A 12,351-nucleotide genomic window follows, 5' to 3' on the forward strand; every position below is an offset into this window, starting at 1 on the left:
CCCCCCTCCAAATGTTTTTACAGGAGGCATGGGAGACGGTGTTCGCTTCATTTTCACCTCGAGTCGAGCATTTCCCATTACAGACAATCGATAACTGGATGAAGAAGCAGCACTTTCGGTATTTGTGATTTCTATTTACATGTTTTTATTTAATTTAAATTTGTCCTCACTCATACCAACACAGACTCCCACAGTGGCATTCAGCTGCTGTTGGCTCAGACAAAGGCTGGCTTAAACCATCAGTCTTTTCAATCTAAGAGCATGGACCATACAGCGGCTAAATATCTGAAAAGTACACTAGTACCTTTGGCAAACAAAAAATAAGAGTTGTCAAACAGTATATCAATCCCCTTTATGTCACTCCCCTTTAACACATGTGATGAAGAACATCAGGGACAAATTCTTTATAGGAACACTCTGGATTTCTTTCAGTGCTCATATCTCCACCATTACCATTTGTTTTCAGACACAAAGATCTGAACATTGGGGATTTATATAAAATTATGAGAATTGAGATTCAATAATGAAATGGTCTTAAAAAAGTAGGTACTTGTTAAGATTTTAAAAAACGAGACAGCTTAGCCTAATTCTCCCCATCATTGTCCTTTGAAGCAAATAGTTCCATTCTAGTTGTGCATCTACAAATAAATTAAGTGACACAAAATAAAACAAAAACAGCTTATTAAACATACAAAGTTAATACATTAATGCGTTAGATCAATTCAAAAGTCAAATTCAAAATTGCTCTACTAACTTAACGACGGACAGACTATAACATACCACCAAGCAGGTTTCATTAAAAGCCCAATGAAAGATGTTGCACATCATTCGATTTTGAGCTGTGAAATTTATTCAAAACATCTAAAAACGCACATTGCTTTCAGCTTCTTCCATGTCAGTGAAAGGAAGCTGTAAAAAATGTTAAACAACATTGCAAATGTAGATTATTTTTTTATAACAAAAAGACATGGCACAAATGATTTTCAAAACAAACAAAAAAATATCCAAATCACTGTAAAAGCATACTTTTCACACAGGCACATGAACATGATACAAGGGTCTTGGAAAAAAAGGGGAAACTTGCATATAATTGGAAGAGCTCACTTTTACACACACATCAAACAGCAGTCCTCCTATTCAGAACTCAGAGGACTGTGCAAGAATCCTTGAGGTGATTGCACATCCTAAGGGGGATGAAAATACAGACAGAAATCACTTTCTCAATTTTCTTTCACCACACAAAGCACAAACGCGCTCTTTTGTAGCAAAGTATTTCTCAAATCAACTCCTCTTAAGAACCAGTTTTTGGTTTACATCCTATTACACTATCGTTGAATTAATATAGCTATATTATTTTCTTAAATACAAAAAAATACCCATTTTACTTAAGTGCTTTAAAATATCTAAGGGGGAAAACTTATGCGTTATTTCCCTAGAGATCAATGAGCCCTCTTAAGACTCAAATAAAAGGGGACATGTTTGGATCAAAACAATGAACATAATATGTACTGTTAGAGCACTTTTACACACCGACTTCAAAAGAGATTGCCTGCCCGCTTTCACAAAGAAGCATACTTGTTCTCACACTCAGGATAAAAAATAAAATAAAGAGATTAGGGTTATGAAAATTACAAACTTTTGTTTTTTTACCCCGTGGTATGATCTGGTGTTTTCTATTCCAATATTTTGGGGAACCAAGTAAAGTAACATAAATCGACTGCATGAACATTCAAAGTACAAGTAACATTTTTAAAAGAAGATATACATTTTATTTTTTTGCCGTCAATGTCACCATTGCAAACTATTCAAACTTGGTTGTCCATCGCAAAAACAATTCCCACTGCCGATCAAGACAAAAATAAAACAGATACATTTCGCCATTGTCCAGCATTAGCCAAATAAGACATTATTTTGCTCGATAGGAGTTTCCCCATCTGATAACACTTTAGTAAAATACCACATCCCAGAGGTCTATCCTTTGCTTTGAATTCCACAGCGAAGTAACTTAAAAAAGGTAATCTCACCACTTTTCATGATCTCCAGCACAATACCAGTGTCTACACATGTGAAAATGGTGCATTACTAAAAAGTTCTACCTGATGACAAACAGCAATTTCTCAAATGCAATGAGATTCACAATGACGCGGGGAGCAAGAAAATACCCTCCCCCTGGCTAGAAATTTGTTGGTTTTGGAAAATCAGTTTCTTACTTTTAAAACCTACCCTGTGATGTCACAGAGAATACTTTTTTTAGTACTTTTCTTCTAAACCACAGAAATGTATGTTTTTCATATGTAGAGACACTGGTATGGTGCGGAGATGATGAATGAGGTTGAAAAGTGGCAGAATTGCCATTTAAGAGTATGTGAGACACAGTTTTGTACACATCAGGGGTATGTGTGACCTTCTTGTAGTTCCCTCTCAGTCTGCAAGAACAAGCCATGACGTGACCAGAGAGGGCTGGACTAGGAAGCACAGACATAGATTCCTGCCATTGCATATAACCTGGACTGGGAACACAGAAGTGCTTCAGGTCATGAATGACAAAAGAATCAAGGACAGTAAGAGATCACCCTGTCCAATAACAGGTGGAAAACGGTGCAAATCAGTGTGCTTAAAGTGAAATTGCCTAAACAGAGAACTTTTAAAAGTTTGAAGCCTACATAACATGTATGACAGCTGCTTGCAAGCAATGTCAGTGTTTTCTGTAAGCTAAATATTTTGGTATTTTATTATTAAATATGACTCCAATTCAATATTTTAGCAATTCAAATTTGAGCACAATATGAGGATCTTGTTCTGAACCATTTGGCAGAAAACAAAATTGTTCCAACTTTGTCATGGCTTTACCAATGCTACCTGAGTGACATTTTGTATTTATTCATTTATTTTTCTTAAAAAGAACAGTCCAACCAAAGCCATTCTTAAAAGAAGTTAGTATGTCATTATATAAATATATATATACACAGTACCAGTCAAATGTTTGGACACACCTACTCATTCAAGGGTTTCGCTTTATTTTCACTATTGGAGAATAGCGAAGACATCAAAACTATGAAATAGCACATGGAATCATGTAGTAACCAAAAAAAAAGTGTTAACTCAATAGAGTTCAGGTTCTTCAAAGTAGCCACCCTTTGCCTTGACAGCTTTGCACACTCTTGGCATTCTCTCAACAAGCTTCATGAGGCAGTCATCTGGAATGCATTTCAATTAACAGGTGTGCCTTAAATTAATTTGTGGAATTTATTTCCTTCTTAATGTGTTTGAGTCTATCGGTTGTGTTGTGACAAGATAGGGGTGGTATACAGAAGACGGTCTTTTATCAAACAGGGCTAAATCCATATTAAGGCAAGAACAGCTCATTACTGTAAGACATGGTCAGTCAATTCGTAAAATTTCAAGAACTTTTAAAGTTTCAAGTGCAGTCGCAAAAACCATCAAGCGCAGATGAAGAAACTGGCTCTCATGAGTACCGCCACAGGAAAGAAAGACCATGAGTTATTACCTCTGCTGCAAAGGATAAGTTCATTAGAGTTAACTGCACCTCAGATTGCAGCCCAAATAAATGCGTCAAAGTTCAAGTAACAGAATCATCTCCGCATCAACTGTTCAGAGGAGAAATCAGGCCTTCATGGTCGAATTGCTGCAAACAAACCACTATTAAAGGACACCAATAATAAGAGACTTACTTGGACCAAGAAACACGAGCAATGGACATTAGACCGGTGGAAATCTGTCCTTTGGTCTGAGGAGTCTAAATTTGAGATTTCTGGTTCTAACCGCTGTGTTTTTGTGAGATGCAGAGTAGGTGAACGGATGATCTCCGCATGTATGATTCCCACCGTGAAGCATGGAGGTGTGATGGTGCTCTACTGGTGACACTGTCAGTGATTTATTTAGAATTCAAGGCACACTTAACCAGCAATATGCCATCCCATCTGGTTTGCAGTTAGTGGGACTATCATTTGTTTTTCAACAGGACAATGACCCCAAGACACCTCCAGGCTGTGTAATGGCTATTTGACCAAGAAGGAGAGTGATGGAGTGCTGGCCTCCACAATCACCCAACCTCAAGCCAATTGAGATGGTTTGGACCGCAGAGTGAAGGAAAAGCAGCCAACAAGTGCTCAGCATATGTGGGAACTCATTCAAGACTGTTCGAAAAGCATTCCAGGTGAGGCTGGTTGACAGAATGCCAAGAGTGTGCAAAACATTCATCAAGGCAAAGAGTGGATACTTTGTTTAACACTTTTTTTGGTTATTTCATAGTTTGAGGTCTTCATTGTTATTCTACAATGTAGAAAATAGTACAAAGAAAAACCCTTGAACAAGTAGGTGTGTCCAAACTTGACTGGTACTGTATATCTGTAGTAATTGAAAGATTAAAAAAAAAACTGTTAAATAAAGTGCTATTAATCCACACAACCAAATAATTTATGCTAGAGAAAAGAAACTAATGTCCTTCCTTAGCGCAAAACCAAAAACCCAACTGAGAGGGAGATGGTAGTACCAATGACATCGTGGTTGTCCACTCAATGTATTGCCAAATTTGGCCTGCCTTGACATGTTTAGGCCTCTTGACAGTCACTTTGATCAAAGACTAACTCGATGATACGGTATTATGAAACGCCATCACCACCAAATCTCTATGCACAGTATTACAAAGAGCGGCTGGTCTGGGACATGAAATGATTAGTATTGCGATTGTTCTCTGTCTAATATTTGCTTGGTTATATTATACTGCGACTTCTCACATCTCATCCACACCAGTAAACACGTGCAAGAAATACATTGTCGTGAGAGAGAGATTAAAGACCAAATGCTGAAAGGGCAAAAAGGATACTATGCTGAACAGGTTGGTCAGCAAATCAAAAGCAAATTGCTTGAGCAAGAAAATAAGAAATTTGCCATTTCTCCACATGGTGTCAGCAAATATAGCTTAGACAGGCCTAATGAATTAGACATTTTGAACCTTACTTATGAAATACACCTAACAAAAAAAAGTCATTTTGAAATATCACATACATAGATAGCCCTTGCTCCACCACGTCACTTTTCTCATCTTCCCGAAAACTCCCACAATCAAGTGAAAAGCTCAAGAGAACCTACATCTAAAATTAAGGAATAGCCTACATCAATCTTAATCTGAAATTAATGAAATATGTAGACTGAAAACAGCAAGGATTAAGAAGAAATAAAAGTACAAATAAAGCTAAACTCAGATGAAGACAATTAATGCCACAACTTTTTGACTGATTAGCACGGCTAACAAAAACTGACAACCGAACCACGAGATTATGACATGGCTTTAGTTTCATTCTGATTTGACACGTCTCTCTATCTGTGCTCTGGGAGTTTGTTGCTACTGTAGATCACATCTGAAATCACTAAACCATACAAAACAGAGTAAAATAGTTGTCAAAACTGATACCAAGCAGTCAGGTCTTTGCTGGGCATAGTTAATTCACTAAAGTAATTAAGACAAATGCGTTCCCTAAACATATATATTTCTCATTTAACCTGCAGCCTAACAGGCTTATCAATACTACCAGCCTTCTCATAATCTTCACATTTTGTAAATTTCAAGGCATTCTTAGAATTTCTAGTTAATTTTCTTTTAAAATGTATTCAAATGTGCACATATACTGATGTGTATGCATAAATCATAACACATACACAAATCTACATATATTGGACTAATTTGAATGCATGAGGAAATAAAACGATTGAGGCATCCTACTGTCAGACATAGTCACCACAGTTCAATGGGCAAGAGGATAAAGGCTCGGGAGGTGCAGTTTGCACCTTCCTCAGTCTTATGTCCTCAACACCCAGACGAAGGAGCTATGAGACCAACATCTATTACAGCAGAAAGTGTCACAAGTGTCCATTCACATGAGAGAGGCACCCAAAATTTCTTTCAAGTGTTTGAGTCTTTGTGTAGTCCAGAGCGTCAGCGCTCAACTTAATGCCAATAATTGGATTCATATTTCCTCATATTACACCTTCCCTTGTCATCTTCCTCTTCTCTGACATACCCCCCAAAAAACAAATCCCATTATCCCATTCTGTATTCCAATAAATGTATGTCACAGGACATGCATCTTTCTGTCCCAATATCACAGTTGACTCGATTTTGTTTTCCAAAGGGATCATAACCGCCAAAGAAGACATCTGCAGCACCCAGGTAGGGAGAAGGTACATGTAATTGTTGACATTCACTACCTCACTGATAAGGTCCATCCGTGGTCTTGTCATAACAGACTACTCTTTTTGGATCTGTGGGGGGATAAGGACAGAAATTGAGTGTGAAGGCCCTGGGGAACTTAACGCATAATGCATGTTATTCAAACTTCAGCTGTATACCTTTGAACATCAAATAGAAAACCCAACTTCACAACTTAAAAAATGCACTACACAGAAAAGAGACCTTTTACTTTACCTTGTTTTTGCAAATTGAAAACATATTCCATTTCTGTAGAGAGAAAAAAACAGATTATCATCTCCAGATGCATAAGACAATTGTATTATTAGACACATTGTCTTTAATGTGAAGCTAATGAATTTAAAGCTTTTGGTGCAAGTGAAATAGTAGGTTAACGCTACCAATGTGTAATACATATTAGAGGTCAACCTATTAATCAGCATGGCCCATTAAATAGTGCCAATTTCAAGTTTTCATAATCTGTAATCTGCATTTTTGGACTCCGATTATGGTCGATTACATTGCATTCCACGAGGAAACTGCGCGGCAGGCTGACCACCTGTTATGCGAGTGCAGCAAGGAGCCAAGGTAAGTTGCTAGCTAGCATTAAACTTATCTTATAAAAAAAAAAATCATTCTTCACTAGTTAGCTACACATGGTTGATGATATTACTAGGTTACCTAGCTTGTCCTGCATTGCATATAATCAATGCTGTGCATGTTAATTTATCAAGTCACAGCCTACTTCGCCAAATGGGGGATGATTTAACAAACGCGCATTTGTGAAAAAAGCACAATCGTTGCACGAATGTACCTAACCATAAACATCAATGCCTTTCTTAAAATCATTACACAGAAGTATTTTTTTTAAACTTGCATATTTAGTTAAAAGAAATTCATGTTAGCAGGCAATATCAACTAGGGAAATTGTGTCACTTCTCTTGCACGCAGAGTCAGGGTATGTACAACAGTTTGGGCCGCTCGTTGCGAACTAATTTGCCAGAACTACGGTTCGGTTCCGAATTTCACTGAAATAATAAATGTTTTGTTTTCGAAATGATAGTTTCTGGATTTGACCATATTAATGTCCAAAGGCTCATATTTCTGTGTCTATTATATTATAATTAAGTCTATGATTTGATATTTGATAGAGCAGTCTGACTGAATGTTGGTAGGCAGCAGCAGGCTTGTAAGCATTCATTCAAACTTTACTGCTTTTGCTAGCAGCTCTTAGCAATGCTTGAGACAGAGCGCTGTTCATGACTTCAAGCCTATCAACTCCTGAGATTAGGCTGGCAATACTAAAGTGTCATTAAGAACATCCAATAGTCAAAGGTGTATGAAATACAAATGGTAGAGAGAGAAATGGTTGACGCGTCATAATTCCTATAATAACTACAACCTAAAACTTCTTAACTGGGAATATTGAAGAACTGGGAATAATGAACCACCAGCATCATATGTTCTCATGTTCTGAGCTAGGAACTTAAACGTCATCTTTTTTACATGGCACATGTTGCACTTTTACTTTCTTCTCCAACACTGCGTTTTTGCATGATTTAAACCAAATTAAGCATGTTTCATTATTTATTTGAGACTAAATAAATTTTATTAATGTATTATATTAAGTTTTTTTTTTAAAGTGTTCATGCAGTATTGTTGTAAGTCATATATATAAATTAATTAATGAATCAGTATCGGCTTTTTTTGGTCCTCCAATAAATCGGTATCGGTGTTAAAATCATAAATCGGTCGACCTCTAATACATATGTTCATAGAATTGATAAAGCAGGGGAAGAGGAGTTACCTTTAGTGTGATAAGTAACAGCAGCTTTCAGATCAAACGACCCCCAGCTACCTCTGTCCAGGCTCTTAGAATGGGGTGGCTCTTTAGACAGTCCCAACACTAGGTTGGTCAGGGGGGCCTGGGCAGGCTCAGCACTAATGTCTTTACAAGAGGCCAACAAAACTGCACCTGGACTCTTAGCCTCGCCCTTTGTCTTCTCCTGTCTAGACAGCTGAGTCTTTTCCCCATCCTCACCCTTCACTGTAGCAGGTGGGCAAGCTGGGGCACTAGTCCTTTTCTCTGAGTCTTGAGCCAAAGTGAGAGGCAAAGGCTCTGGGATTGATAGATTAGAGTCAAGATCTGGCTTGGCAGCAGGGCATTGCTCCCCTTGAAATGTTACCACCGCAGCCTTGCCCTCAACGGCAGCCACCGGCCCGCTTCCTCCTTCTGGCCCCACGTTTGGCTCATTGATGAAAGACAGCCCCCACTGATTCTGGAAAATGTCCCCCAAGGCTTTCTGATTTGTCTGAGCAGCCTGGGTGTCCACTTGGCAAGCACTAGGGAGAACAGGTTGCATATTTAAAGGGTTTAGGGGGTAAATGAAAAGAGTACACTTTCTCAGATCTACAGCTGCAGGGTTGGTTAAAGAGTTATAGTCATTGTCCAAAGTGGATGCTACGTTCTCCCCACATGGGAGAGAGGTGGCTGGCGGAATACTACTAGCAGCAGGGGTGAAGAAGGTTCCAACAGACGGGCAACTATTTCCATCTCCAGAAACGGGGCCATTAGTAAAGCTAGCTGAGATGATGGTTTTCATAGCAGACATGGGGACCTGTGAGAGTCTACCAGGCACCTGAGGAGTCTGCACCTCTCCTCCAGCCTGGGCTGCTTTGTTGAGGTTCTCCTTAACTTTACTTGCATAACTAATCTTGGGCACTATTTTAGCACTACTGTTGTCCACAGGAAATACTGGAGGGGGCTTGAATAAAGTCCAAGAGTCCTCTTTCGAAGAGGAGGAGAGCTTGGCTTTGGGCCTATTCTCAAACTTTTTACCAAAGGCACCTGCAGCAGTCTTACTGTCTGAGTTTTTCTTCTGCAGTTCACCCATAGCCACCTCTGGAGCATCCATCCGCTTGACTGCTGTCTGGGCGTCTGCTTTATGGTGAATTCGCGAGCTCACCAATTTCTCTGTTGGTTCAAGTTCAGAAACCTCTAGCTCCTGTGTGGCATTGCCCTGCTGCATGACTCTCTCCCTTTCTCTTGTCACATGCTCTGTGTTCTTGATGCTGTTGCGTCTGGTCTTGCGTTTCTTAGGAGTAGTATATCCACCTTCTGAGCCACTGCCATCATTATCAGGGGGTGACTTGCTGGAGTAACCATTTGTAATATGAGCAGAGTTTACCACCCCATTCAGAAACAAAGCAGATTCCTTTTTGTCCAAAAACTTTCCCTCATAGTGATTAGTGAAATCCTGGGCCTTGTCATTTATGCGGTCCATATTCTTCTTGTGAACAAGACCCTCTTTGCTGCCCACTTTTGAAAGAGTGGTAAAAACATTGCGTTTTGACTTCTGTTTTACGTTAGCATTTATCAAATGTCTGTTACCATTGCTGTAGGTGGGAAGAGGGATACCAACAAAATCCTTTGCAGACAGAATCTTCTCCCCCTCCACCTCACCGGTGTTTATTTTTCCATTGCCTGTAAAAGAAAACAAAAGTTAGTTGCACTGCCAATAATACATGTGTAGACTATAAAGTCCAAGCAAAGTCCATAATTCCCTACCACCTCACTCTCCAAATATATCAAAAGGGACTAACAGACCTAATCTGTCTACAAGAATGCAAGTTCGCAGCTCCTTTTACAGGAAACATGCCAAGGCCTTTATAAGATGCTGTATCATGTCTATTTAGACTGAATAGGTCAGCTGGCAGCAAACAACCACACACCAGTGCCAGATCAGATTCCCTTGAACATAGTAGTCCCATAGCCTACTTGTGACTAGATACCATAGAGAAATCACTTAAGAAAAATGTGTGCTGTAGGTAGAAATTACCATGACATTATCCTATAAACGTTTGATAAGGGGAAGGTGGTTGACAATGTAACTGGGCTTGACTTCGCTAGCTAATACAAAAATACGTTCCATAATAGCATCTAAAAACAACATTTTAAACCAGATTAAAGATTATGTCATTGCGCCTAAGATACATGTATAAGATATCGATTAACAAAACATCTTAATGTTATAGCCAGAATAACTAAATTTGTGTTAAATGGTGTTCTATTTTCTTGTCTGAACTGAAGCCAAGGTATGTAACATTTTGTTTTATGCATGCCATCAAGTGTGAACTTGTCGAAAGAAACTGGTGAGGCTACAATTACATTTCAAGTCACGTACTTCGTTAGCTAAAACAAGCAGAAATTGGTTCTGAATTGTTTATTAAAATCAAAATCCCATGAATCAGCCCGCTTGCTAGCAAGAAAATGCTATGTCGTCAATTCACCTACCCAGGCTAACATGTTTGCGTGGCTTCATCATGGTTAAATAAACGCAACAGGCCCAACCCAGCCGAACCTGCTCGCAAGTGTAAAATGTCTTGCACTAACTAGCTATTTCATCCCCGAAAAGTCTCAAAAGTAAGTTAGTTAGCCATCTTGCTTTTGCAGACCTGTCTGCAGCCAGGTGGTAGTAAACAAAATCAAATTGAAACTTGTTTTATGGACAAATCTCACTCTCGTTGCTAGGATTAACTAGCTAGCTCGTTAGCTTTCCATCTCGCCTTTTCTAACATGGCCGACGGGAAACAGCAACTCAGAACATTCCAGTGGAGCCGGCGTGTTGTTCTTAGCAAAACATGTCACGGAATTCCGACCAAATTTGTTGAGTTTTTTGACAAAGTCAACGTATGCACGTGACAAAACAATTGAACTACAAAATGACTAATTAGTAACACAGGGGAATTTGGTCAGGGAGTAGCATAAATGTAGAAATGGGTGGTGAAACCGGCGCACAAGGTCAATCCGCATCCGTCAAACCATCAAGCTGTCACGCGATGTTTAACTACCCCATCCAGCAATATGCAACGCTTGACCCAGCGAACTAATGAGCTAAATATGTTTTTTTAACAGCTTGCAACCACTCTGCTATGAGTCACGCAAGCTACATCGACGTAAGTAATAAACTGGCTAGCTAAGTCATTGACATTAGCTAGCTTGCTAACTTTTCCGGATGGCCCAACCTGTTTTCTTCGTCTGCGTTTCCTGATGCTGGTACTGGAAGGAGATCTGATCATTTTTTAGAGATGTTTTGTATTGAATGGGGTTTCTTTCTTCTCCATGGTGGTAATATCGTCTCTCTTGTGCCCGATCTTTGGGCTGTTCCTCCATTGAAGTGTAATATAATATCCGAGCTCGTCTACCAGTATGCACCGCTCACTGGGCAAGCAGAGAGCAGACTATTGAACTGTCCAATCAACGCCAGTGACAAACGGAAGCTATTCGAGGCCTCTGTATTCGTCAGCTGTATATCTAATAAGTATTTAAAAAATGTTGGTGGTTCCCCCAGCAACATTGCGAAGGTATTGCCAATATATACATTCATGCAGGTTGAACAACTGGAAATATTATATAAATTAGAAGCGTAGAGAGATTATATTTTATTCAAGCAAATATGAACTGCCCTAAGTGGTCCTCACAGTCACACACCATTGAGACCTGCTGAGACATGTATCCATATACGTTTTATGCATGTATCACATTGTGGTTGGTTGGATTTTACAATACATAATTCTGTATCATGCATCATTCTAGCCGGCATTCAACTGACATGGGAAACAATTTAATAAAGATACTAATAATGTCTGTGCAAAAAGCATACCAATTATAAAATATAGTTTAACACATTTTGAAATATGCGTTGTAGCCATCTGATATGGTGTGGTGAACAGCTCTTCCCGACAGAGCTACTGTAAGTTGCTATCCAGGCACCAGGTGGTGGCATTTCATAGTTTAGAGATTTCATCCCACCCTAATCTTCAAATACTGGTAGTCAATGTTTGACCACTAAGTGACCACTCCATTTGTATTTTAAAAGCATATAATGAAACAAATTATTGTACAGCCATATAACCTAAGGGTACTACTATGCCATAAGAAGGATTAAACTGTGAATAGCTTTCATACACCATGAAGATGAAACTCACTATTTCCCATTAACTATTGATGAACGTAAGGCACCAGCACCACTTGACATCTCACCACAGAGATGTAATATTGGTTTATGCACATCACATGTGAGTCCTTCCCCATAGAGAACCTATGCACTGCAAGTCTGAGTGATTCAGCCACCCCCACCCTT

General features: G+C 39.1%; 1 protein-coding gene across 2 annotated transcripts; it reads right to left on the minus strand.

The window, feature by feature from the left end:
• Positions 1 to 791: 791 nt before the first annotated feature.
• On the minus strand, positions 792 to 11,452 carry LOC115135729 (FMR1-interacting protein NUFIP2-like). 2 transcript variants are annotated; one of them, XM_029670767.2, is made up of 4 exons: positions 11,234 to 11,452; positions 8,016 to 9,692; positions 6,446 to 6,478; positions 792 to 6,282 (listed from the first exon to the last, which is right to left on the minus strand). In XM_029670767.2, the coding sequence occupies exons 1-4, from the start codon at positions 11,379 to 11,381 to the stop codon at positions 6,230 to 6,232; spliced, it is 1,911 nt and encodes a 636-aa protein (XP_029526627.1). In that variant the 5' UTR covers positions 11,382 to 11,452; the 3' UTR covers positions 792 to 6,229. The 2 variants fall into 2 exon arrangements, with proteins under 2 accessions (XP_029526627.1, XP_029526628.1); XM_029670768.2 differs by lacking the exon at positions 11,234 to 11,452 and adding an exon at positions 10,503 to 11,168.
• Positions 11,453 to 12,351: the final 899 nt, after the last annotated feature.

This window comes from Oncorhynchus nerka, linkage group LG10 (assembly GCF_034236695.1).
Source record: "Oncorhynchus nerka isolate Pitt River linkage group LG10, Oner_Uvic_2.0, whole genome shotgun sequence".
NCBI lineage: Eukaryota > Metazoa > Chordata > Actinopteri > Salmoniformes > Salmonidae > Oncorhynchus > Oncorhynchus nerka.

What these genes read in the sequence shown, in the direction of transcription:
- LOC115135729 (XM_029670767.2), bottom strand. Translation starts at nt 11,381, where the DNA reads ATGGAGGAACAGCCCAAAGATCGGGCACAAGAGAGACGATATTACCAC. An exon ending in TGTTACTTATCACACTAAAG is followed by an intron (nt 6,479 to 8,015) that starts GTAACTCCTCTT and finishes TTCTCTCTACAG; the next exon opens with AAATGGAATATGTTTTCAAT. An exon ending in TTTCAATTTGCAAAAACAAG is followed by an intron (nt 6,283 to 6,445) that starts GTAAAGTAAAAG and finishes ATCCCCCCACAG; the next exon opens with ATCCAAAAAGAGTAGTCTGT.